The 27,095-nt window shown below is 56.7% G+C and overlaps 1 protein-coding gene across 6 annotated transcripts in view; it reads right to left on the minus strand.

Moving 5' to 3' along the window:
• The window catches only part of MYH10 (myosin heavy chain 10), a 119,649-nt gene that overhangs the window by 20,995 nt on the left and 71,559 nt on the right, over positions 1–27,095 (minus strand). For 5 of the 6 annotated variants that reach the window (XM_044249067.1, XM_044249066.1, XM_044249068.1 and 2 more), the window contains exons 16-27: positions 24,708–24,770; positions 15,217–15,410; positions 15,000–15,121; positions 13,705–13,774; positions 13,459–13,619; positions 10,322–10,430; positions 10,108–10,239; positions 9,112–9,318; positions 6,076–6,213; positions 5,588–5,711; positions 4,154–4,325; positions 2,974–3,186 (exon numbers count right to left, since the gene is read on the minus strand). In XM_044249067.1, coding sequence (XP_044105002.1) covers positions 2,974–3,186; positions 4,154–4,325; positions 5,588–5,711; positions 6,076–6,213; positions 9,112–9,318; positions 10,108–10,239; positions 10,322–10,430; positions 13,459–13,619; positions 13,705–13,774; positions 15,000–15,121; positions 15,217–15,410; positions 24,708–24,770 — 1,705 coding nt within the window. The remainder of the gene's footprint in view (positions 1–2,973; positions 3,187–4,153; positions 4,326–5,587; positions 5,712–6,075; positions 6,214–9,111; positions 9,319–10,107; positions 10,240–10,321; positions 10,431–13,458; positions 13,620–13,704; positions 13,775–14,999; positions 15,122–15,216; positions 15,411–24,707; positions 24,771–27,095) is intronic. The other variant, XM_044249071.1, reaches the window with a different exon arrangement.

Raw genomic sequence — 27,095 nt, forward strand, 5'->3', positions numbered from 1 at the left:
CGGCTCTTATGGTGCCAACTCCGGGACCTTGAACACCTGAGCTCTCCACCTCGGTGTGTCCATCTATACACAAGGGTCACCAGAGCACTGGTCTTGGGGCTGCTGTGAGGCTCACCCAAGGGAAGCACCACGGTTTGGCCCGTAACAGCCTATAACAGCCCTTGGTACATCTGGGACGTGGTTAGGGTCACAGAAAACAGATTACATGAATTCCCATGAGAGAATTATTTGACCTATTACGTTCCAGAAGGCTGCGTGCCCACTACTGTGAGAGTGGAAATCCTTCTAGAATGAGCCCAAGCGCGGCTCCTGTTCCCTGTGCGACGACGGTCACAGTGTGACACCTCTATGGGCCTAAATTTGGACCGTTCTAGGCAGCCCGGTGGCCTGCAGGCCGGGACTTGCTTATCGTGAGGTGCCACACAGGCTGCCCCAGCACCAGCCGACACCGCAGCGCAACTGGAAAAGGGGGTCCCGAAGAGGTTTCAAAAGCCAAGGGGTGGTGAGGGCCCCAGGAGTCAGGACGCTGGTCCCGACAAAGGCGGGACGGCACCCAGCCTGGGAAGGGACAGCTGGGGCGCTCCCTCCCGAGACCTCCTCTGGAGGCGGCTGAGGCTGGGGGCGGAAGGACGCTTGAGTTCTGAGGCAGGCGGAGGAGCCGCACCCCTGGCTCAGAGGGTGTCCACACTTCAGAGGGACAAAGCCCGGGCTCTGAACGTCCCAAGGTGAACTGAGGGCTCCTCTAGCCTGAACCTGGGGAGCAAAGGTCACATGAAAGTACCCTGTCTTTACACAGCTTTCCAGCACTTTCACGCTTTGCCGTAATGTGCACAGGGTGAGCTGGGAGATCAGGCAGCTCTGCTGAGACGTCACAATCTGTCCATGTGGGCACATGGCTTGGCGGAGCCCGAAACTGGCCAGGTGAACCCCCGCCTGCTCAGGGCCACAGGACGTCAGGACGGTGACTCGGGGGTGGACCCTGTGGCCACATCCGTCTCCCTTTCCCAGTGGACCGGGGGGCCCGGGGGCTGAGGTCAGCTGTGCTGAGCGGCCCGGCGCCAGCTCTGGGCTCACAGGGCAGCCGGACAGAAGGCATCAGCGAAGATTCTGTGGTCCAGCTGGGCTCAGGCTGGTGGGGCCCTGTCCCCAGAGTCTCCTTGAGAGAAAGGGACCGGCAGAGGGGGCAGACGGATGCAAGCACTGGTCCAGAGAGACGGACACCTTCCATCTGGTGACTTCAGCTCACCCCAGTGAACGACCAGCACTTCCAAGGATGCGACAGCAGCAGCAGCTCTCCTCCCGCACGTCATGTCTGGGGAAGACTTCCGCTCCTAACTCCTATGTGACACCCTGTCCAGGAGCCCTTCCTTCCCTCCTCCAGGCTCATCGACCCAACCGCCCCCGGCTCTCCAGGCCAAGTCCTACAGGCAGTTCCGTGCCGAGTGTGTGGGAGGCGCTGGGCGAGCCGAGGCTGGCCACTTTCACGTGGACCCCAGCACTCACTGCCTGGGAAGAACTGGCGGGCAGGCAGGCAGGGGGTTCTCGGTGAGAGTGGCGGGCCCGGGGCTAACACAACACAGCAGGGGCCGCTATGAGTCTCGGCACAGCAGCCCCCTGGGAGCGGAGCCCCCTCCCCGCCTGTTTGAGCACAGCCGTGGTTAGATAAATACACATGTGTGCTTTTTCCTTTTTTTCTTTTTTTTGAAGACTGAATGGAAGAAATGATCAAGGCCTTTTTTCCTATTGTGGCCAAAAGTCCAGCTGAGAACAGCTATTTCAACAAAGTCTAGCTCCGTGGTTTCCAGGTTCTGAAGTTTGGACGTTTCACGGGGAAGGCAGGACTTAACGTTGCTGGAAGCAGAGCTGCTCTGCTGCTATGGGTGGGGGGAGGCGGGCCTGCCTGGCTCAGATGGGCTGCAGCAGAGGCCCCCGGTTTCTCGGGGGACATGACCTCCATGTGCAGCCGCAGCCGCGTGCATTCACGGCAAAGCCCCTGACACACCATTAGGAACCCCCACCTCTGCTGCTTCACCACTGATCGCCCCCCTGATGCCCATAACCTGACCTCCACCTCCTGGGCAGAATCGTGACGTCACTCTCTAGCCACGCCCCTGGGAGAGCCCACCCTTGTCCTCCAGAGAGCACCCCCACACTTCTCTCCCCGTGGCTCTGTGTCATTTCCTACCTCTCTGCCCACACCTGTCTTCCTAAGTGATTCCCTTTCTGCCCTACCTGCTTTATTCCAGGCCTTTCCTGAGCTGCCACCTCAGAGTGAGGACAGCCTGCAGCAGCCCGGATAGGTGTGTGCGCATGTGTGTGCGTATGTGCACGCAGCCAGCCACATCTCACAGCCATGGCACCTGGGGGGGCCCTCCTGCCCTGGCACGAGGAGGCAGCAGACAGGAGGCCACGGCCCCGGCAGCCACGTGGGAGATTCCCAATTCAGGGCTCACAGGAGCCCCTCTGCCTGGCCTGCTCCCCAGCTTGGAGCTCTAGCTCTCCTGTGACCTCCACAGGGCTGCTGAGCCGAGGTTTCGGCGCAAGAATCCTCTCCGGCTGCACGTGCCTGTGCCTGCCGGTTGGCTCACTGGTCCCACAGCGCATGCCTCTGCCCAACGCGCACTCCAGTCCGGGTCCCTGCCCTCGCCCGTCTTTGCAAGGTGAGCATGCACCTCGCTTCTCATCTGTCCACCTGCCGCGGTTCACACCCGCTGCCGCCACCGGCTGCAGCCTAAGCATGCCCGATCCCACCCACGCCCCCCACCCCGGTCCCATGCCTGGCCACTCCGACTCTCTGTGGGGTGCACCTGCCCCCCGTGATCCCGCTGTAGCCTGGACGCGGCTTTGTTTCTGACCGCGGCTGTTTTGTTCCCCGTCCACCTGCCGGTGTTTCCAGGAGGGTGAGAAACACCCAAAATGCCAGCACAAAGGCAGGCCCCCAGCCCATCCGGAGCGCTTCTGCCCGCCGCTCACCGGAGCTCCTGCTGGGCCGCCGTGGTGTCCAGGGTGTCCTCCAGCTCCGTCTTCAGCGCCTCCAGCTCCTCGCTCAGGTCCCGCTTCTGCTTCTCCGCCTTGTTCCGGGAAGCCTTCTCCGACTCGAAGTCCTCCTGCAGCTCAGCAATCTGGGCCTGCAGCTCCCGCACCGCCTTCAGGGCATTGTTCTTGTGCAGCGTCTCATCGTCCCCCCTGCGGAGACACCCGAGGGACCATGTCTGGGCGGTGTTCCCTGGCCCCCAAGAGCCAGGAATGGCAGAGCCCACACCGGAACCAAGCCAGCCCCCTTGCCAAAGGGTGACGATTCTCTGTTAAAAGGATGGACAGCTCGTTTTCACGATCGGGACAGAAACAATCTCCTCTCAAGCGAAGCGTCAGATCGAGGCCACCGCTCAAGGTGGCCTCCAGCCCAAACTGTCTGCCTCCCATGATTCCAGGGACGCCCCCGGAACGCAGGGGGAGGCCACCGTCACACCTGCGGTCCCCTCGCTCCCTCCTGCGGCGCGTCCCTGCGCTCCCGTGCCCGTGGACCTTCTGACCGAAGGGGTGGGGGTGTCTGTGGGGAGGGAAGGGGCGCCAGGGGACGGGACAGCCTGTGTGGACAGCTGTCCTCCTAGATTCTAGCTCTCAGCTCTGAGAGAGAACACAGATCATCTGGCCAAAGTAAAACCAACTGAGACAGAGGACTGGAAAGAACTTGTTAGGAGATCTACTGCCTTGTAATAAATTATAAATGAAACTTGAAGATCCCTGACCATGCAGCCAAACGGTTATAAACCTCCGTTCCATTAAAAGTGACGCTTTAGAACCGAAAAGCAAATCACGCTCTAGGTGCGGAGGTCATCTCTGAAATTTCTGCTCAACTTCTGAAACTCATCTCTGCTGCACAGAAACCAACACGTGCCATATGGGAAACTAGTTTCTCCTGGGATGGACTCCCAGGGACCTCAGGCCATGACTCGGGATCCTGGCGTGTGAAGGCCCAGGCTGGTTTACGTGAGCTTCCTGCCAACCTAATGCAAACCGGGGACTCCCGGCTGCTCCAAGCGCCTCGTCACACCCCCAGCAAGGAGAAGACGTGGCCTCGCCCTGGGTTCCTGTCCGGCCCCAGACGTGAGACCCTGGGTGAACGCGCAGCCCGCGGTGGCGGGAGGCAGACCTGGCCAGCGCGCCCTGCAGCTCCTCCTCCTTCTTGGCCAGCTGGACCTTGAGTTCATCGATCTGTGCCTGGAGCTCAGCGATCTGATCCTGCAGGTCAGTGGTCTCCCCGTCTAGCTTTCTCTTGGCCTTTTCCAGCTCCTGACGCGTCTTCTCCTCTTTCTTCAGCCTTTCTGCAGGGGAAGAGGCCAGAGAAGCGCTTTGAAACCCATGAGCGGGTGCCAGACGAACAAACCCAACATGTGAACTGGCTGAGGTTGAACATTGCCACTTGACTCAGCAGCATGCCGCTGCCTCGATGGCCCTGGGCCCAAGGCTCAGTCATCGACACCCGTGAACATCAAATCGAAGGTGAGAAAAATCAATGGGAGGATGAATTTCAGGGAAGAAATTGGGGGGGGGGTGGTGGTTTCTAATGATGTCCCTTTGCGAGAAGTGAGCCCACCTGCCTGGAGTGGAAGTGACCCGGCCCCTCTCACTGCGCCCATCGCTGGGCAGAGCACTCGTGTGCAGAGGGCTCAGCAGAGGCGAGGACCGCATGTGTCACTGCCTATCACCCCATGCCCCTTCCTGGGAATCCCTGGTTGGAACCAGGACCACAGCTTCCAGGCAGCGGGGGAGGGGACGGGCAGAGGGTCCTGGGACTCCCTCACCTGGCCAGGGATCCTCCCCTTCCCGCAGCGGCCCTCACAACACCGTGCCCTGTGCGCCTTGGGTTCTCCCACATGACCGGCACGTGGAGATGTGGGGACAGAGTGTCACAGGCCAATCATGCAGGTCCAAAGACTGGGTGCGTGTGCCTTAGGCCCCCCCCCCCCAGCAGAAGAACCCCACATGGGCCAGAGAGACCCTCACACAGTGCCTGGGCATCGAGGGCTGTGCCTCTCCCCCCTGCAGTGCAGACGCTGGGGTCTGGCTGCCCATCCCAGGAGAGGCTACGTGCTCTCCCTGAGAGCCACCCTCTCTCTATCTCTTCTGCGCAAAGTTGGCCTCTGTTTTGTAAACCTCCCAGGATTTCCCGACACTTGTTTGCCGTCCGCATGCACTATGGCTGCCCTCGGTGGTCGCGCCAGTCCCTGCCACGCTTGGTGGCAGTAGCGGTCCCTTTGTGACTTCCCGTCACTCACGCTGCTCTGAGAGCCACGGCTCACGAGGTCCAGCGGCCCCCACAGCTCATGCCATGGAGGGCCTGGCCGGGTCCGCCCCGGAGCATGCCTCACCCCGGGAGCCAACTTAAGTACGATCCTGCCAGTGCCAGCCCGTCGCGAAAGCTTGCAGACGAGGCAGGTCACGAGAACTGCAAACAGGCCTGTTGTCACACCTGGACCCAAGCAGCTTACCTGGTGGTGCGCCTCCTACCTGTCGGCTCTGACGTCGGCGGCATGCCAACACCCATGGGTTCCCGGCCCACGTTTCTCCGAACCCAAACACTAACCTTCTAGATCCGAGATCATCACTTCCTGCTTATTCCGGATTTTGGCCAAGTTTTTGGCCTTTTCTTCCTCCTCAGCCAGCTGGGAGGAGCACTCCGCGATGCGGTCTTCCATGAGTTTCTTTTCCTGAGAAGAAAGAACCGCGGTGTTGGAGAAGGCTTCCAAAGCACACCGGAACCCTGGTCTTCCTCTGAGCACAGGCGCTCGGGTCCCCATCCACTGGCCCCCGCAGGGGGACAGTGGGCCTGCACGGACGGGTCCTGGTCACTGAGCGGGGATCAGAGCGTGTGAGATGCGCACACCAAATGTCTATAGGATCAGAAGGCTGCTTGGCAGATTTCGATTACTACATAGTTTCTGTCTTTAGAGATTTACACAGTTAGAGCCTCAGGAGAGTAAAGTACGTAAGTGAATCCAAATTCTTGAGAATTGCTCTCTGGACGCCCCTTTCACGGAGTGCATCAGCTCCGTCATGGAAATATGCTCTTACTTTGATAAATTTGGAATTCTGGTCCTCGAGGAGCAGGATCTCCTCTTCCATCTTCTTGATTTTGGCCTCGGCGGTCACCTTTTCCAGCTGGAGCTTCTGGCGCGCGCCTTCCTCCTCGTCCAGCTGCTCTTCCAGGTCCTGGGGAGCGGAGAACACAGTCAGTGTCCCCCGCCTACCGTCGGACATGTGCTCACCGTCACATGCCAACGTTTGCTTTTCAAAGTGGCAAGGACGTCCTGACGTGTCACGGCGTGAGCCCACCCCTGCCGGGTGGGGGTTCAGGGTTTAGAGCCCATGTGGTCGTAACACACCTTGCAAGTTCCCACCCTGCCTCGTGTCCCGCAATAACCAGACTCTACGGAACAGGGTTCTTTCTATACAGAGATCAACGTATGGCCAATTCCAGAAATTCACCCTGGCTGATTCCAGAATGAAACCCATGTAATGATCAACGTTACTGTGAAAAGCCCCGACAGACGAGCCAGAGCACAGAGTAGCATGCAGAGCCCAGCGTGGACGTGGCCAGGGACTCTGCCCGGAGGAGTGCTGACTCCCTCCACGTGCCCCCAGCTCCCCCCACCCCCAACTGCCGGGTCATCTTGAAGCAAATCCCAGACCTCCTGCTTTCTCTGTAAAACCTTCCAGCTGTCCCTCTGAAAGATGCAGACCTCCCGCAAATACGTCTGTTCGCCTGTGCGTGAGCCCAAATAAGGTCCACAGACGGCGACGGAAAATCCTCCAGAGACACCTTCATCTTCTAGGCTCCCCTGTGTCCCTCCCTCCCCCGCTGCTTGGTTGTTTTGAAAAAAATCCAAACAGGTCCTTTGTCCTACAGTTTCCCACAGTCCGCTGTCAGGTGGCCCCCCGCACCACACGCTCCTAATTTCACAAAAGCAGTGAACCTAACAGCGTGTTTAGTATAATGTCTGTTCTTTGTAAAGATGTAAGAGAGAAAAAGAGAGAACAAGCAAGGGTCAGAGGGAGAAGGAGAATCCCAAGCAGACTCCTGCTGAGCACAGAGCTGGAGAGGGGAGGCTCGATCTCATGACCCTGAGATCACGACCTGAGCCATAATCAAGAGCCAGACGCTTCCCTGAGCCACCCAGGTGCCCCTGTAATTTCCATTAATAAATAAATCCACGTACTCTTCTTGGAAATCTACATAAGCAGACAGAACAGCATTAACGGTGGTGATGCAAGTGAGGAGATGGGGAGTGCTGTGTTCACTAGGTTTTCTACAATAATCATTTACTGAAACTATAATTAGAGAGTTCATCTTAAAAACAAAATCACACCAAAACCAGCTCCACTAGTTCTGGCTGCAAAGGATATAGATCAGAAGGCCCTCAAAGCTGCACAGGTCAGAGAAAGGACAGAAGAGGGACCAATGAGGCCGACTTATCCCAGGGGTCGTCTGGGGACTATAGGGCTTACAGGAGCCTGACTTCTGATACACCTGCTTTCCTTGGATTGAGGTAAAAGGAAAAAAAAAAATCACCTATTTTTAGAATGTGTCTGAATGAGTTTATATGTCACAGAAAGAGATAATAAGTTCAGACAGCAGTGCCAAAAACAAGAAGTTAAGAGAGTCTGGTAAGGAATGAGACAGAAAGTACTGGAAAGGCAAAACCCAACGCAAACTTTGCACTGGTCTACGAGTACGTCCTCGTTTCCCTAAATAGACTAGAAAAATGCAAGCCTGGGGGGGCGCCTGGGGGGCTCAGTCGGTTGGGCATCTCACTCTTAATTTTAGCTCAGGTCATGGTCTCAGGGTCATGAGATCGAGCCCTGGGTCAGGCTCCGCGGTTAGCGTGGAGTCTGCTGGAGGTCCTCTCTCTCCCTCCCACCCATTCGTTCTCTCCCTCAAATAAATAAATCTTAAAAACAAATACAAGATGCAAGCACTTCCTGTGAGTGTACTAAAACTGGAGCATAAGAAACGAGGCTGAGGACACCGGAGGGGACTTGGGTGCCCTTGACCCACAGGAGTCAGAGGTTATTTCTGAGATGAGCACATGCCCTTCAAGAGGAAAGAAAATCACAACTGTGGATCATGCCCTATAAGGAGTGGTGGTGAACATTCTGGGTTCACGTGTGCTCAGATACACAGTCACGCACACGAACTTCTATGTTACAGGAATGTACTTCTACTTGGATCTTACTCTGTGTCTGCTCCTTTGCGAGTTAAGGGCTCGCCATGGAAATAAATCTTTTTATTCCGATAATAACCAGCTGGTCTTACCGTGGCTTACCAATTCCTAGCTATTAAATGGCTCCCATCGACTTATGCTTAACATGAAGCCCCAGAACTAGATTCGCCAAATGAACGAGCACTTTTTATGGCTCTGGGCTATGGCCACCCAGCGGGAGGTGTGCTGGGGAGCGGCAGGTCTCTTGCTGGCTTAATGCTGGGGTATTTGCCCAGGGAATAAGGTGGTACCTTTTGTGCTTTTGAGAAACGTCTGGATCACCCGCCTGTTGCCAACATAAGCTACGGGATGAGAAAAAGTTCAAGGAGAGACCTGGAAGGAAGTTCGATGCGGGACCCAGGAAAGGGCAGTGGCCGTCGGGACACCTGGACACCCAAGAACGTAGTTGGGACGTGGGGTGTGGGAGACCACGATGGGGGTGCATCCCGGGGGCTGCCAGGGAAGAAGGGTCCACACCGCGTGTCTGGGCGTTCAACCAGGCTGTGACTGACGCGAGGACAGCCCATGTCCCAGAGAGACAGCCTGGAAAGAGCTAAGTGTTTATTCTGACTCCCAGCCGCCTCCTGGGTCAGAGCCCGGCATGTCCCATGAGTAACGATAACACAGGCCGAATGAGGTCCTGGCGTGCTATAGACCCCGCGATGTTCCTACTCCGAGTCACTGTGCGTGCCGTAAGAGGTTACCCCGTAAAATCACAGATCCGCACTTGAAGATAGTCTATTCCTCGTGCTCTGTGCTCTGGGACTCCGGCCACGATCCCATTCCCCAGCTTCTACTCATCGACCCAGCAGACCCACTTGGGAAGCCTAAAACATAACATACCCACCTGAATATGTGCTTGCATTTTCTTCTTTTCGTTCTGGAGGATTTGATTTCTCTCCTCTTCTTCTTCAACCCTGGATTCCAAGTCATGGAGAATCTCCTCCAGCTCCTGCTTCTTGGCGGCAAGCCTGGCTCGCATCTCCTCCGCCTCGGCAAAGAGCTCCGTCTCGGCCTGAAGCTGCTCCGTGAGGATGTTCTTCTCCTCCAAGAGCTGCAATCACAAAGAGCGCCCGGCACGGTCATGCTGCCCCTGGGCCCACAGCAGACAGTCACCAGGACAACGGGGCCAGCGCTCGACACCGAAGAAACTGAGGGTTAAAAATACGCAACGTTGCTGGCAAAACTCTCAGATGGTCTGTAGCTACAGCCCAATGAGCCAGATGAAAGCGTCTGTGGCTGCTTCTATGGTCTCAGGCGACCCCGAATGACCCTCACTAAATTCAAACTATTTCAGAAACTCTCCTTCCGTGCAGATAACTGACAAAGGGGAAACAAACTAATTCAAATGTGCTCACGGTGACAATAGGCAGGGGGTACTGAGGGACAGTCCAGCCTCCGCCACTCATCGTCCTGGCCCTGACACTACCGTTCCGTGCTGGTCTGCAGAACGTGGCCTGAGGCCTGGCTCTGTCAGGGAGATGTAACCACGGGGACGGGACAGAGACTCAGGACCCGTGGTGGCCGCGGGCGGTCTCATTCTTTTTTCCCTCGGGGTCCCTTGCAAGCAGTCCCAGGGAGGGGATGCTGCTGGGAGCCTCAGAGCAGGCAGGTGTCAGACACCTGCCCCATGGCAAAGGTGACCAAGAAAGACCAAGGCAAAAACACAGAGGCCGGCTGACTTCAGCGTCTACAAACCCAACTGTGTGGGGCCACGTATCTGCTGCCCCCTTCCCAAATGCCTGTGCTTTGGGGGAGCAGTGAGGACCCGAGCAGGGTCGGAGGCCAGGGCGGGGGACGGCCCAGGTGGGACAGCATGGGGCGCGGCGGCTGCGGCACGCACCTGCTGGTGCTTCCTCTCCATCTCCTCCAGCTCGCCCTCCACCTTCGTCTGCCTCTCCTTCACCTTCAGCAGCTCCTCGTCCTTGGCCTGAAGCTCCTCCTCCTGGCGGGTCACCTGCAGGAGCGGCTTCACCTGCGGCAGAAGCGTGCGGTGAGAGTGGCGGGGTCGCGCATCCGCCGGCCTCCCCGGGCAGGAGCACGCGTGCGGGGCCCACCTTCGTGAAGACGCGCCACCACTGCCAGTGCCGCAGCTTCAGGTAGGCCGCGCAGTTCCGCTGCAGGACCTTCAGGGCGCTTAGCTGCTGCTGCTTCTTGGCGAAGGCCCTGCGGAGCCCACGACAGTCAGCGTGGAGAGCAGGCAGAGCGGGGGCGCACGTGGCTCGTGACCCCCTTCCCCGATGCTGCCGCGGGGCACCCCTCGGCCGCCGGGGACCCACATTCACTGGACCCGCGTTTGCAAGCAAGTGTGTGCTCCCGGCCACCAGTAAGCCCCGGCTTCCCCGGGGTGGTGAGGACGTGGTGAGGACAGGACCGACCTTCCCATCCTCCCTTTGCTGGCAGGCAATAACCTTCAGGAGCGACCGCTTTTCCTGCACGCCCCCTGCCCCCTTTCCCAGGTGATCTCCCTCCTCCTCCCCCGACTCTGTAGGGCCTAGGTCCGGTTAATGCCTCTCCTTTACAGACAAGGGCCCAATAAGTCAGGACGCAGATGCTTCTGGAACCCCGGTCTCGTTGCCAGGTCTGGGATTTCCCATTTTCCCACCTTCCCATGCTGCCTTCTCAGGCCGTGGGACCTGAGACCCCCTTGTTGAATTGTCCAGAATCCAGCATTTTCAATTTCTCACTGGCCTTGGGGAACAGAGCTGTTTCTGAAGCACACCCCCCCCCACCAAAACAACCCCCAAGGGCCCAGCCAAGTTCGCTGGACTGCCCCTCCTCCTAGGAGGTCACTAGTTTGTCTATGCACCATGGCACTTCCAGGGAACACAGGCTCCCCACGTCCTGCTCCCTCCCCGTTTGGCTCTGTCCCCCCACCTGGGTTCACTTGAGCTGTCCCCTCTGCCAGGTCTGGTTTGCCTGTGGGACCACATGCTACTTAAGACATTCAGATCGCCTGGGTTTCGGGGCCCTTGGGTGACCTGCGGCATCCTTCACTCTCTGTCGCAGTGAGCATGACCCAGGAGCTCTGTGGTCCCAGCCTCCAAGCCTGTGAGCGACATACTCAGGGCCCCTCAGAGTATGGCTGCTGGCAAGGAACTAACACCTCTAGGCCTGTGACGGTTCCTCTCACGACCTTCCCATAACACCTTGCGAGACTGGTGACAGGGTTCTCCCGGGAAGAGAAGTGCTTGGCGGAAATGGAGAAGATGGTAAGAATCATTTACAATCGTCCTTTCGCCGCAGCAACGACGGGTATGCACTGCGATCACGGAGGACAGTCTTCGGAACGCAAGGTTCCAGGTCTAGGGCACAAACGGCAACTTTTCACCCTTCTGCTGCCTGAAGGTCATGTGTCCTCGCAGGAATCCCAGAACTTCCGTGTTGCCCACTTGCTGGTCAGAACGTCCTCCAGCCCGCCGCGCAGCTCCCTACAAGGCCTTCGTCCTTCTCACAGGAGCCCACCAGCCGGGCAAGTTCGGGTGAGCCTGAATCACAGTAGTTTCTGCTATAAGAACAATAGTTTCAAAGTATGTTTTTTGGGGCTACAGAATAGCTTCTGCCTCCCAGTTCTCCGAGAACACTGTCAGCATCCTCCTTGCTGACAACCGCTGCCCGGTGGCGTCCGTGCGTCTCCGGGAGGAAACGGTCAGAACAGGCCAAGAACATGCCAGTCACTCGTCCGAATGAGGCAGCTGGATTTCCTTCCCTGCAACCCTCACATGAACCCGAATGCTGGCCGGGCAAAGGGTGCCACCCCGCTCTGTTCACAGCGGGGCTCGGTGACCCGCGTCTGGTACTCAAGTGTCAAAGTCACCTGTCTCCTCCCACATCTCCTGGCGGCTCCCCCGCACCTCGACCTCAAGTTCATGGACTCCTGGGCACATGCCTGTCTCTCTGCCTACTGTCAGCACGATGCTGAGGGTTCCCCGCTCTCTGCTGGCTCTTCTGAGGAGACACCTTCATTCACTGCCGGACCCGAACCCCAAGTCCAGCCCAGCACACACTTTGTGGGACCGACGGGCTACAGGCACCGAGCCACCCCTTCCTCAGCGGTAACACAGGCGTACCCGTTCTGAGTCGTGAGATGAGATCTCTGGTTCTGATGACTGGTCTCCACATGACTCTCACAGGGCTCAGATTTCAGTGAAAAGGCCGCACACGCTTTCACCACGTACGTAGTTCATTCCCCGCGCTTCGGACAGTTCTGTTTCTGGTTGCTGTCAAAGTGTTACCTGGAGGCAGCTGGCTGTGCCCCCTCACGTCCCCGCAGGCACCCGTGGGCCGCGGCTCTGCTGACAGTTACCATGCTGTCTCCCAAGGCTTTTGCTCCTTCTTGCCCAAGTGTCCTGGCGTGAATCACTGAAAATGTCACATTCTTCTTGGGGTTTCCGCGCCTCCTCCTTAGCTGGGATCCTGTTACGTGTGGGCACAGACTCACAATCTCGCGTCCACCTCGTGGGGCAGAAGCCCCTCCCGGCACCATGGGGCAGACCAAGCCCCGAGCTGTGGACCGAAGCCTCTGGGCAGACGCCGCCGGATACAGGGCCCCGAGAGCAGACTGTACCTCCTTCCCCAGCGCCGGCCCCCTGTGGGAGGAGGTGAGGAAAAGCCCATCACCAGACCTAGGCCCTTCTGATCAGATCTCGAGTCCGGCAACCACTCTCGGTCTCCATCACCTTCCTCAGGCCAGGGAGAGCCGTCTTCCCGGCATCACCCCAGAGCTGCCCACGTGGCCCACCCGATGGCCCCACTCTAGTCCGTTCTGCCAGCCGGGTGATCCGGAAATCCCAGCTTACCCGGCCATGCTCCCCACGCTCCTGCCTCACGGGGCCACAGCACCTGCTCACAGGATGGCGACACGTTCCAGACTGTGCCATGCTCCCATCACTGGAAGGCTGCTCTGCCCCCACCCCCATCCCAGGGCCACGACATTCGCGTTCTGTGGGTCTCACAGCCTCAGAGCAACCTTCACCGAGAACCTGTGCTGAAGTGAACACCTGAGCCCTTGATCTTCTGCCTTGGCCCCTTGTTTCTTTCCTCAGGGCAACGTGTCCTTGGGTGGGACATCCAGGCACGCACCTGGACGCCCATGCCGTGAGGACACGATTCCCACAGGACGGGGACCTCATGTCCCACAGTGCTCGGCAGGAGCACGTGCTTGAGGAGCATCTTGTTCGTGACCCCCACTTACTTCCTGGCCAGGTAGCCGCGGCAGACGGCCTGGAAGAAAATAATGATGTCGGTAATTTTCAGGTCCCTTTCTTCCTCCAAGTGGGCCAAAACGCCAGCTCTGAAAAATATCTTGCTCTGTCCGATTCTGTACAAGTTTGGGTCCAGTTCTAAAGCCCGGATCTGGAAAGAGAAAGAGCCCATTTACTCCTGGCCACGGGACAGACTGTCGGCGGTCCACAGAGCAGAGAGGCCCCGGAAAGCTTACCATCCGCTCACACGCCTGTTTGCCGTCCATGAAACCCTTAGGGATTGCATTGGGAGTGAGGATCTCGTACCTGTAGGAAAACCAGCCCAAAAGTCTCCTGTAAGAATCTGTGGGAACGTATGCCTCCTAACCGTGAATTTGGGTTCTCTAAGAGGCGAGGATGGGATGGGACATCATGTCACATAAGAGCCAGGACGGGACAGGTTCCTGATCCCAGAGGATGGGGGTGATGGCCTGAGACTTTCTGCAGGTCTGGCTTCTCTTTCTTACAACAGGAGGCAAACTGGTGTCCTGGTGGCTCTCTTGCGCCTCGACCTCAAGGTCAAACACCGGGTTCCCCAAGGACAAACACCGGGTACCAGAAGGTGTGGCAGAGTCAAGGCATGGTGTTTGAAAAAAACCTTACTTGTCATTTTCCCCCAGATGTTCACAGGCCTTTTAAAACACGAGGAGAACGTGGCCCCCTGTGTGATGTGTGGACGTTCACTATGGAACAGAGTAACACCCACAGGCCTCCACTTCCAACAGCAGGAGGAAGCAGGGGGTGTTCAGCACAGCACTGGTCCAGGCGTGCCTGTGCTCGCTGGGGTGTACATATAAGATCTGGGCACTCAGGTGGGTTGTACCGCAAGAAAATCACATTTTAGCAAAAAAAAAAAAAAAAAAAAAAAAAAGCATTTAAGGCATGAGTCCTGGCTGTATCACTCGGCTTCGTATTCTGGATGCCAGTTAAAGTGCTCTTTCTCCTATCAACACAAAGCGAAATTCTACCGTGTTTATCAGACAGTGGGGCCATGGTTAAGGCCTCCCGAAACCCCTAAAGACGGGAATCGTTTCTCAGCTGGGTTCCATCTGGAACGGTGTCAGAAAGCACCTTTCCTTGACCTGCGGACTTGTTTCTAAGATGGAACAGCCAATGCGGTCAGAATTGAAAATCTGATTTCCAGGAAAAAATGGAAAAAAGCAAATGGCACAAATACCTAAGGATACATAAATTATACAATACATATAAAAAAATCAATTTCTCCTCCAACTTGGAGGTCCAGCTCCCACCACCGGGAGCTCCCCTGCCACACACCCTCAGCGGCCTCTGTACAAAGACAGCGCTTGACAGTCTTGGCCACCGACATGGTAATAGTGACAATAATGATAATCATCATCATCCCTTTCCTATGCGAAATGGCAACCGAAACCATCCAGGAAGCGAGGAAATAGTCTTCCCTGTCAGCTCCCTGTTCTGAGGTATCAGGAGCAGCTCTGAAAACACCTGGGAACAAAGTCAAAGTCGGTGGTACCTCTGCCGGAACTCCTGGAAGACGATCCGGTTGGGGAAGCCCTGGCGGCAGATCCGGATCCCCTCCAGGACCCCGTTGCAGCGAAGCTGGTCCAGCACCAGGTGCGGGTCCAGTTTTCCAGCCTGACAACCAAGCAAACGACAGTCGGACCCCTGAGTCGCCGTGGCCCGACCCGGGGCAGCCGGAAAGAGCCGCAGGCGCCTGGTGGGACACGCACCCGCTTCTCGTGATTTGGGATGATGCAGCGCACGAAGTTGGGGTTCGTGTTCCGCAGCGTCGCCATCAGCTTGGCGAGAGACTCCTTGTACAGCTGCCCGACGGTCCGGAACATGCCCTTCTTGGTTTTGTAGGCAGAGCCAAAGGCCGTCTCCGTCATGCCTGTCACCTGGTCCAGACCCACGATGCGGTCCACTGGGGGGAATAAGAAAGGGACGGCAAGTAAGGCCTCAGGGACTCTTCTGCAGGGGCAGGAGACACAGCGATAGTGCAGCAGCACAAGCTTTGTGGGGCGGATGAGAGGAGGTGCCGTAGGGAGGTGAGGCAGTCAGCGAAGACACCGCACAAGCCGTGGGACCCACAGCCACACGCCCCCATGGCAGGGTACCGGGTGCTCCAAACCCCCTGCCAGCAGAGGCCTCCCGCTGACGGACGCACGGGCTCTGGGAACGGCCTGCCTGTGTCGCGTACCAGCGCGCAGGAAAGGCGCGGTCGCCACCGGCATGATTGATACACAAAGGGACACTGGGACAGGTCTCAGGGTGGGAAGCGGCCTGTGGATACACGCGCCTGCACCTGCACCGAGCAGAGCCCCGTAAGGAAGAGGCTCCGGTAGGGGGTGGGGGTCAGGGGGAGGGACCAGGGTCCTCTCTCCTCCGTCACCAGACTTTCGTGCCAATCACTCAGGTTTCAGGAACAAAGGGGGGAAAGCCTGGAGGAGGGACAGGTGTGCACCAGCTCCGTCCTCCAGGCACGAGGATGCTCGCAGCGGAGGAGCTCCTGATGGTGATGAGACCAATCGGGACGCCTCACTCTGTGGGCAGCATGGACGTGGCCGGGGACCCAAGCGGCCCTGACCCTTCTGAGCAGGACCATGTGCATAGCCGCCTTGTGGGGCATTGCGTGCGGAACGTGTCCTCACTTAAAACAGCCGTGAAGGACAGGAAAAGCATGCAAGTATCCGCTCAACGCTACACACTGATGCCCGGCCAGTCCTAACGACCACCTCCATGTGTGCGGTTTGTACCCTAGACGTGCAGCACGTGGGGATCCGGCCCTGGGGAAGAACTTTTGTGACTAAGACCTTGCTCACGTCTCCACTCCCAGTGAGGCTCTCAGGGAACAGGACACCCTGACCCTGGAGGGAGGTCCCCGAGCCCACGGGGCAGACCTTCAATGCAAGCCGGGGAAACGATGGGCTTCGCCTCCAACCCCATGCACACACCGTCCTACAACGCTGGTGAAGCAGAGCCACCGGACTTGGAGGGGGTCAAGGCTCCTCCTGCCTGTGCCCCCAAGGCAGGCCACCATCTACCTCAGAGGCTGCCAACTGCCATTCCTTCCTGTGCCTCCAACCTGTCGCTCCTCACTTGTTCCGGCAGAAGACAGCCCAGCCCTACCCCTGCACGCGCCACCATTCCGTGAACTTCCCTTGACCTTGGGTCTGCCCACTTCTTGGTCTCCTCCATGCCAAGCTTCCTTCCAGAAGAGTTCACACAGTTGGTACCCCTGTGCCTTCCACGAGTTCTTGCTCCCTGGGCACCTGACTGGCTTCCAGTCTGCCCTCCTCCCCCAGCCTGATGCCACGCAGGCAAGGACAGGCCCATGGCCAGCTGCAGACACCGCCCAGTGCCAGCCTGACCTGGGTGCGTCTGCTTGTGGGACCAGCCTCTCTCCACCCCTGGCTTCTCCTCTGGACCCCATCCCCCTCTGCAGCTACTCGGGTTTCCCGGAGCACTGCGGCACTTGCTGGGGCTCCGAACTCCACCAGGCCCTGAAACCCTTCTGTGGTAAGGCAGCCATGAGGAGAGGCGCATGCTACTTGCCCTGCTTTTCTCAAGGCACATTCTTGTCCGGGGGCCTCTCCTTTGCGACTTGAACCAGCTTTACCTGACGACCCAGCACCAGAGCGCCTCTGTCTTCGCAGATTCCTAAGTGCCCAGCATGACATCTGCGTCTGGCCTATCGCGCGTGTTGGTGAATCAACACAGCAAATGCTGAATACTGTGACAATTACTGACAACAAGAACATCACAGAGAGAAAAGATGCTGTGAAAGACATCGGGTCAGAGATCTCTCTGGAGAAGCTCTATTTACTGCCCAATGGGAAAGAATGAGCCTGTGGAGAGAGGATCGTTCCAGGCAGCGGAAACAGCATGGAAAGAGCAAGGACAGGACTGACAGCAGCCCGTACCAAGGACGCACGACACTTGGGGAGGCGTGGGGCGCCCAGTCTGGCTGTGGTGCACAGGACCGGTTGGGGAGGGGTCACTGGAGACGGAACGGCTGTGCTGGTCCAGGCTCTGAGTGAGATGGGAGGGGGGGGCGGAAGTGGTGATTGCACAGGAGAGGGAGAGAGGAGATGCGAGACATCTTTCCGTGGGAGGACTGACTCGCTCTGATGATTAAGCTGACGTGGAAAATACGACAGACGCGTCAAGAATAAGTCCCAGGGTGCTGGCTTGAGCAGCAGAGTGGCTGAGGGTGCCGCTGCCAGATGGGGGAGAAGTGATTTTTATGAGCAGGAAGACAGACTCCAAATCCTCTACGTTTGGAGCACGTAACACACCAGAACGTTCCAGCCTGTTGCTAAGAAGAAAGGACTGCACTAGGAAGGCGGATGTGGGAGCTGCCGACTCGGAGAGCAGTCACTGGACCAGATGGGCCAGCTCAGGGTAAATGGCGAGGGACAGGGGCCTGGGACCAAGCTGGGGACAGAGGAAGAGCCAGACGGGAGAAGGGGGGAGAAGGAGCTGGAAGCAGGAAGGGCGGGAGGTCAAAGTCCTACAGTGGAGAGCCTGTTCTCTGCCTCACTATCCACCTGGATCCACCTCCTCTGCCTCCCCCGGAAGGGGTATAGAGGCCAGAGACTGGGAAGAAAGAGTGCCTCGACTGCCCTATACCAGCCGCTCACCAAAACTGGTCAAGCCAAGCCCCCAAATGTCTTCCATCCATCCCTCGGTTCCATGGCCCTCGTGTGGGCTCTCAGCCCTCCCCTGGGTTCCTCCCCTGCAGTGCCGTCCAACCTGCTCCTTCCTCTTCTCCCCGAGCCACCATGCTCTTCCTTCCAAGGACACCTCTGGTTCCAGGATCACGATAACCGGTCTTTCTGGGAGACCCAACCGAACAGGTTCTTTAATCTACTGAGCCACCCAGGCGCCCCCGAACAGGTTCTTTATTCCCATACTCCAGACCCTTCCACGTCTCCTGCAGCTTGTAGGGCATGGTCCACATCCCCTGGTCTAGAAGTGTACCCGGCAATGCAGAGCTCGGTCCTGAGCCAGGGACCCCTGCCCTCACGAGCTGTGCGATCGGCTGCTCCAAGTCTCAGTCGCTTCCTGAGTAAACGGAGCCACTGTGACTGAGCTCAGAAAGATGTGAGGTGCCTGGAGAACGTTCTAGAACTCCATGAAGGGACCCCTGGCCACTCTGCCCTCCCCGGCAGCTCCATCTACAAACTGGGTGCATTTTCTCAGACACCAGACCCTCAGGTCTTGTCTTTTTCTCCCTGCCCTGAACACCCGCCCCTCCTTCCAGCCATCCTGGCAAACACGTCTTGGCTTTTAAATCCCTACTCCGTGACCCAGCTACCTCTTCTGAGGCCCCCGTGTCCACCCGGCGGCGTCCAGACTTGGTGGGCCCCTCCCCTCTCTGGGCTTCAGATCGCCGAGGCCAGATCCCGGGACAATGCCCCCAGCACTGTGTGTTCCTATTGCCTGGGGCTCCCCTGGGGACAGCTCTCCGGCACCGGGCACACGCACACACGCCCCAAGAGCTGCGGCCTGGGGTCTCTGGACCCTTCCAACCACTAGCTCAGACCATGTCCTCTGCTTTCCCACCTTGGCCTCCACATGGTGCCCAGCATGCAGGAGCCACATGATGACCTCTCCTTGGTGAGGTCACCCACAAGAATGAGTCACCTCCAAGGCCAAGGAGGAGGGGTGCCGTGTGAGGGCGGTCCTTCCCCATGCTGTCGGCTGGTGACTCAGCCCGCAGCCCCGAGTCTGGGCTGCTGCTTACACCAAAAATGGAAATCCCATCACAAGGAAACAGATCCCCAAAATAAGGGAACCCAAAACGAGGTATTTGGATTTTGAAAACATTAACGCTTTGGACTTTCAGCCTTTTTTGTTTAAAAATCTAAACGGGGCGGGGGGCGGGGGCGCCTGGCTCAGTGGGTTAAAGCCTCTGCCTTCAGCTCGGGTCATGATCCCAGGGTCCCAGGATGGAGTCCCACATCGGCTCTCTGCTCAGCGGGGAGCCTGCTTCCTCCTCTCTCTCTGCCTGCCTCTCTGCCTACTTGTGATCTCTGTCAAATAAATAAATAAAATCTTTAATTTAAAAAAATAAAAATCTAAACGAGGGTTCAGTTCTAACAATGAGCAAAACTATGTTGTGGGTAAAAGACACTTTGAGAACTTCTTTAAATGATCAAGGCCACACTAGTAATGTAGGATTTCACTCCAAGGCCCAGAAAAACCTCTATTTAAAAAGAATATTTTCTTGGGGCACTTGGGTAGCTCAGCCAGTGAAGCCTCTGCCTTCAGCTCAGGTCATGATCTCAGGGTCCTGGGATCGAGCCCCACATCGGGCTCTCTGCTCAGAGAGGAACCTGCTTCCCCCTCTCCCTCTGCCCCTCCCTCCATGCTCACATGTCCTCTCTCAAATAAATAAAAAGAGTATTTTCTTGTTGAGGGGCGCCTGGCTGGCTCAGTCGGTGGAGCGTGTGACTCTCCATCTTGAGGTCCTGAGTTCGAGCCCCACACGGGGGGTAGAGATTACCCAAATAAATAAAATGTAAAAAAAAAAAAAAGAAAAGCAGTTTCGTCTTGAAAGTGGCAAAAGCAGGTACAGAGAAAGGCAGAAAATGCAAAGGTGAGATTCTAGCAGCTCCTTGAAATGAGACCTGCTACGGCTACTTCATCCTCCCAGTGCTGCAGAGCCTGTGGCTCGGGGTAACAGAGGGTTTGGTTTGCCCCCTCTCCCCCACTGCCGACTCTCCCATCTGCCGTGTTAGGGAAGGTAGGCGAGCATTGCTGGTGGGCAGGATACATTATCTGGTTGCCTACAAGCCTGAGAGAACTTGAGTATCTCATGCCGACAAGTCATTCGTCTAAGAAAACTTAAGCAGAGGGGCGCATGGATAGCTCAGTGGGTTAAGCCTCTGCCTTGGGCTCAGGTCATGATCTCAGGGTCCTGGGATCGAACCCCGCATTGGGCTCTCTGCTCAGGGGGGAGCCTGCTTCCTCCTCTCTCTCTGCCTGCCTCTCCACCTACTTGAGACTGAAATAATATCTTTTTTTTTTTTTTAAAGATGTTATTTATTTATTTGACAGAGAGAGATCACAAGTAGATGGAGCGGCAGGCAGAAAGAGAGAGATAGAGGGAAGCAGGCTCCCTGCTGAGCAGAGAGCTCGATGCGGGACTCGATCCCAGGACCCAGAGATCATGACCTGAGCTGAAGGCAGTGGCTTAACCCACTGAGCCACCCAGGCGCCCGAGACTGAAATAATATCTTTAAAAAAAAAAAAAAAAAAGACTGAGGTCCTCATTTAAAAAAAAAATAAACTTAAGTGGACAGTGACCAATAAGATGAGTCCCACAGACCTAACACCTGTAAGGCACAGTTAGATTCAGAAGAAAAATGCAATTTGTAATCATTGGTCTCATAAAACAGCTATGAACGGTGTTTGTTTTTTTTACCGAGGAATGCTGTTTACTGCCAGAACGCTTGGCCGCTCTCGTCTAGGAGCCAGGCTCAGGGTGCAAGAGCTCCGTGAGATTTTTCACGTTCCTCTCGTCTGCAATGGCCAAATCACTAGCGCTACTGCATCGCACCGCCGTATTTAAGCTGCTTCTTCGGACACTTTTTGGTAGGAACCAAAAAAGGGGGACAGACATATCTGAATGTTCGTTTTAACAGCCAGATGATGAATGAAAACTGCATCGAATATTCCTAGAAAGGCCTCTAGGATCTGGCACTGGGCCAGACACGCAGCACGTTTTTAGGACTCCCGTAAGCAAGTCAAGACAGTTCTACTCGGGCATACAGACATGTCGCGGCCAGGTCAGCACAGGTTGGGAAATACGGAAGTGCTCTAGACCCCATATATCCCCGTCACGTGGTGGTAACACGCAGGCGCTGCTTCCACTCCTGGGCAGGGGACCAACTTGCTCGTTGTTCTGGAACGTCTGGAAATTCTCAGAAAAATTTGAGCAAGTCCCCAGGTCGACAGGGAGCATGTGATTCTAAGCATCTTCCTCCGGCTCTGGAACTCTTCTTGTTACTTCCTGAGGACGCCGGGCAACTCAGCACACCTGCCCCTCAGCTTGGTCCTGGCGCTCAGGGAACCTGGGGGACTTGCACCAACTCACCGCCAAGGACACAGTTGCTGATTTTCTGGTTTTCGTTATTAGGGCAGCATCCTCACAGCCGCGGCCAGAGGCAGGCTCACACTCACACTGGGAGGCGTGACGCTCACAGCCCTGGCAGCAAGTGTCACTGACCCCATGTGACCTCAGGGACTCACGCAGCAAAACCCGGAGGCTGCTTCTCTTGGCCCTCCCAGCTCTCAAGATTAAAAACAGAAACAAACCAGGACAAGAATTTTCCGCACAACAAAACCCTCCATCCGCTGAGAAACCTCCGTGCCGTTTAGCTCTGCACACAGACAGCGTCCAAACCGCCTCCCAGGTTCTAAACCAGGAGAGATCGTGGCTGATGGGCAAGACTTACAAGATTGAAGACTGCCATCTTATCAGTTCTGCTACCCGGTTCTACATGGAACCTTCTTTTGTGACTTCCTGGACCCAAAAAGGACCAGTTTAGCGTTTTTGAAACCAGAACATTGTCCTCTCGGTTGGAAGCATGGCTAAGGGGAAGCTTCCCCCTGAACTGTGACAAGGAGAAAGGGAAGAGCTCAGTGGACATCAGAGATGAAGGGAAACCCCCCAGGAGCCTGTGACAGACACGAAGCCCTCCTGCATGCCGGCCAGCCCCTCCCCGCTGCGTCTAAGTGAACTGGGCTCCCGCGTTCAAGGGCGCTTCCGCAACAGATTGGAAAGGAGCGGGGCTGGTGGGAGGGGTATCCTCCAGCAACTGCTCAGACCGGCTCTGGGTACCTCTCGTGTTTTCTCTGGTGGAGCCCAGCCTTCCAGAGCTGTCAGGGGCCATCTCGCACTTGTGGTGGTTCAGAAGGACATGGCAGGTGCAGGCTGGGTTACAGCCAAGGACACGCAGCCGCCCCGTGGTGCAGACACCGTGCCTGTCGTCCTGCACCCTGGTAGCCCGAACACACTGCCTACAATTTTGAGGTTATGATCCCTCCTCGCCGGCTCATTGCTAGTTTAGTTCAGAAAGTCTGGGCTTTCAAAGCAGATCTGGAAGAAAACAGACCTCTGGCTTACAGTGGAAACGTGAACGACTCCCTATTCCCTCTCTGGGGATTCCTTCCTCTCGCACACTTGTCCTCTGATGCTCCTGGAAGCCCGTCTTTCCTCCCGCCTCTCACCCTTGTCCTCAGAGCCTGCACGGCTTCCCTGCTCCACCCCTAATACTCCGCGGGAGCTTAGAAGCATAGGGTCACAAGAGCTCCGCGCCCTCACGTCTAGAGGGACACGCACTAAGTTATCGCTGCACTTAAGACAACAGGTTCACAATCTGGACACCTAGAAATCCCTTCCGCCGCCGTCTTCGGAGAATTCAGTGCACATACTAAAGCCCACATCTTTGTTTAACGCTGGCTACGCCTCTCTGGGGCTGGACTCCCTAAGCACACACTGAGGAGGAAGACCGTTTGCGGGAGACCAGACGTAGCCACGGCGGGTGGAAGACCTTTTAAGAAGGAGAGACGGAGCCCGGACACTTATTCAGCCAAATCACTCAACAGAGGACACCTCTGGCGAGGTGAGGTCATGGAGCTCAAGGAGTTGGCGGCCTGCCCGAATGACATCATCCAGGAGGGGCTCGCATGTGCTGCAGGAGCAGAAACACACCTGCTCCACGTCGTGGGGAAAGAGCCCATGCGCCTGCGCCGTGGGAGAGGTGAGGGCCACTGTGGGGGCGCTGGACAGAGCCGCCGCGTCTGAGAACTGGCTGTGGGACGCCCACCCTCTGGATCCCTCACTCAACTGCTTCCTTCTGGGGCACCGATTTCGTGCCAGTGCCGGGGAACTGACGGCGAGCCCACACTGGCCCGTCCCTGCTCTCCAAGAGCTCCATCTGGAGCGCTCTTAAGAGTTCAGACATCCAAGAGTCCCAGCGATTAGTTTAAAGAGGGCACTGGCAGAAAGTCGAACAGAGCCAGCGTTGACTCTGAACAAAGCACACGTCTCCGGCAGCCCCTTGGCTGGAAAGTCCTACCTACTTGTCTGTCCCTGTCCCCACGTCCTCGACCCGGGCCAGACTCCCCACGGGCCACGGGGGCGTGAGTCACGAGTTCCTTCTCGGGCTTCTGTGCGGCATGTGCTCCAGCTCGTGGGACCCTCCCTGGCGTCATCCCACCCGCATCCCAGCTCTGCCAGCGTGCTTCCTCCCCAGGACGAGGCCTAGAACTGAGGCGGGGGTACTTGAGTGGAGACCGGCACGCTCCTCTTCTTCCTAAGGAAGCCTTGGGATGGTCTGAGGTCTCAGCATCACTGGATTCCAAAAGTCAGAAAGGAAATTTTGTCTGATGAATCTGACTTTGTCTCTGAATGTCACATCTGACAATTTCACTACATAATTATCAAACTGGCTGATACATTCTTTCTTAGGTCGGGCTTTCACGGGGCCTTTAGTCACGTGTAGGCCGTATTTAACAACGGGGCTAGGGCCTCAGACCACAAGGTTCCGTCGTGCGGGGCTCAATTTCGGGTTCAGGGTCTGAATTCGACCCACACCTGCACCTCTGAGCCTTGTGGATCGACTCACGATCTCAAGCTCCAAACAAAAAGCCATATGACTCGATACCCACCCACGTTCCAAACCAAACCTAGCATGAGGAGACCAACACGGGAGAGAAAGGCGGAATTATCTGCTCTCCCAGCATGCAGGACTTAAAGCAAGAACCACCCCTCCCTGGAACTCCTTGGCCTCGAAAACGTAAAGGAGACCCAGAGACATGGGAGACCCTCCTTCCGCACATCCGTTCCCAGCATTCCTTTCGGGGCCCGTGTATCAAAACGGCACCACTGGCAAAGGTAGCGACGTTGCCTTTCAGTAAGCAGTGCTGTGAGCGCGGAAGAGAAGAAGCGATGTGTATGCGGTAGCGATTCAATTGTGGATGCGCTCAAACAGCTGCCTCGGAGGACAGGGGAGGGAGCATGAAATGAAAGGTTCATGCAGGTCTATGAGCGAAACAAAAACAGGAACCCAGGAACCAGCACCCCCGCCCCTGCCCAGCCTACCCCAGGCCCCTCCCAGCCACCCTGCAGCCCCCCCCCGCCCCCCTCCCCTCGAGCTCCTCCTGGGGGCTTATGTGCTTGGAAGACCTACAGGCTTTGTACATTCACCTGGTGGCTCATGAAGACCAGAAACACTGTCATAGAAAGAAGCTCTCTGAATATTCTGAATCTCTACAGCAGAGACACAGCAAAACAGGACAGAAGAGCAGATACACAAACACGTCGGTTAGTGTGAGAGACATTGGACATCACAAGTCAGCTCTGCAGTCGGGCTGCGACCCTCGTGAGTCGGGGGGCAGAGCCCATGCGACATTACCGCGCAGATGACTGCGCACACTTGGACACAGGTCCTCACTGAGTCAACTTACGTGGACTCAGAAGAGCCCTCCCCGCAGCACGTGTGAGCATGGGTTCGAATCCACACTCCGTGATCGCCCGCCCCCTGAAAACCCGGGAGAAAATTTAAGGGTGCTCAGGTGCTACTGGCGTTATCCTTCATAAAATTATCTTGCAATTAGCACATCAGGACGAGACTGAGCAAGCTGGGGCACTCTAGTGCGTGCGTTAGTGGCTTTTACAGTCCAAATTCACACTGCTGTCCACTCGGGCGTCCAATACAAATTGTGGCAATGTAATTTACTTCAAATAGAAATTAGGAACAGAAATACGTTACATGTTAATTGAAAAAAGAAAACCAAAACCATGAAACAAATAATACATTGTATGTTAATTTAAAAAAAAAGGAAAAAAATTAGTAACAGGTAACTACCTTTAAGGAAAATAAAATTCAAATTCTGTTGCAGCAAAATGTTAAAACAACTGTAAACCATCGGGTGACATGTGAATGATCACACCCTTTACCCATGAATATACCCGAGGAGGCACTTTTACATGAAAATGCAATTGTTGGCTTCCCCTCCCCCAGATAAGACCCAGGGTGCATCGTCTGTGCAGCTGGTAGAGAAATCCCAGAAACATCTTTTAGCAAAAAGTAGGGCACTATGAATCTCTAGGGCAGGGCTGCCACCAAAAATCTTAACACTCCTGGTTGGGTCTTGAGAGAACTCCATCAAACCCCTCAGAGTCTGTTTTAACACAAAATGTTTTATACCCTGGGGACTGTGCCTTCGCAGGCAAGTTAATCCACGCAGCCTACTCTCCTGGTCAACCTGTCATTTCCTGCTTCTGCACTGCTGTGGCTACAAAGAGAGAAAAATAAGGAGGTGTTCTTCCCAGGTTACTGTCTTTTCCTAAGGCCTGGCCTTATCCCAAGACTGAGCCGTGGTGAACTTTCCTCCTAGACCCCCGGCCACACTCCGTGCCTGCCGCTGACTCTCCAAACGCAACACGCGGTCCCGCAAACCGGGCAGACTGCCCTGGGCCCCTTTCTCCGCGATCCTGTCACTCAGATGAGGGAACTGACCACCTAAGCCAATGGGACTTCTGCCCATGGTAGCAAGCTCGTGGGATTTTTCCAGAGCAGAAGTCAGCATGGCTCAGTCACATTGGGGGCAGGTATGGACAAAGGGGCCACACTGGCCTCCCAGCGGCTCCCTGTAGCAAGTCCAGGCCATGCAAACACTACTGTGCGGGGGTCTGAGCCGCGGGCTAAGTTCAGACACACGAGGTTCAGACCAGCACCGGGGAAGCCTGTGAGGCTGCCGGCTGTTCTCTAAGTGAGTCAGTAACGCAGGGTCTCTGTGGACACGGAAAACACAGGAAGGCAGGTCAGGGACGCTCCTGACGTGGTCCCACCTGTCAGACAGCTCACCTGGGCTACACGGTGGGCATGGACCCCTGCGGCCCATGCCCACCCCATCTCACCCTCTGAAGGCTGACAGCCCGCCGCGGCCGCGGGCTTCTCTGGTGAGGCATGGCGGCAACGGAGAGGGATGGAGGCAGGAAGGCCGGGAAGGAAGTGGGGGGCCAAGACAGAGGCTTGCCTGTCCTACTCGGGTGTCCTGAGTCTCCCGCTGGGGGGCCAGCTCTGGGGGGACCGGAGGCACATCCCGCATCGCTGCTCAATGGACCACACATGTCACGACCACGGTGAGACAGAGGCCAGATGGCCCCATGCCAATGGATCAGGGCTTTCGCACAACATCATTTTTGGTGAAGAATTTAAAAAAGCAGTCAGAGTGGTTCAACCACATCAGAACCAGCGTTTTAGTCCAGACTCTCATCCCTTTGGTAATAATGGCCCTTTTCTTTCTCCAGTACCTGCTTCTGCTCTCACACACAACAAAGAGAGAATCCATTTTTCAGGCTTCCTCTGACCCCTGCTCCGTGGGCATTTCTTCAACACCCGCGGCCTGTCTCTCGGCCACCTTGCACTTGGTCCCCCATTTCTAGGCCCTTCGCCCCGACCCAGCCCACCGACTGCTTTCTGTCCACCTTCCGTGCCGCCCGGGGCACCGGCATGGCTCACACACCTGCTGCAGCGTGACTAGCAGGCGGGCTTCTCCAGCCTGGCTGGACCCCCTCGCTCCCAACCCT

This window comes from Neovison vison, chromosome 5 (genome assembly GCF_020171115.1).
Source record: "Neovison vison isolate M4711 chromosome 5, ASM_NN_V1, whole genome shotgun sequence".
NCBI classification, from domain to species: Eukaryota; Metazoa; Chordata; class Mammalia; order Carnivora; family Mustelidae; genus Neogale; species Neogale vison.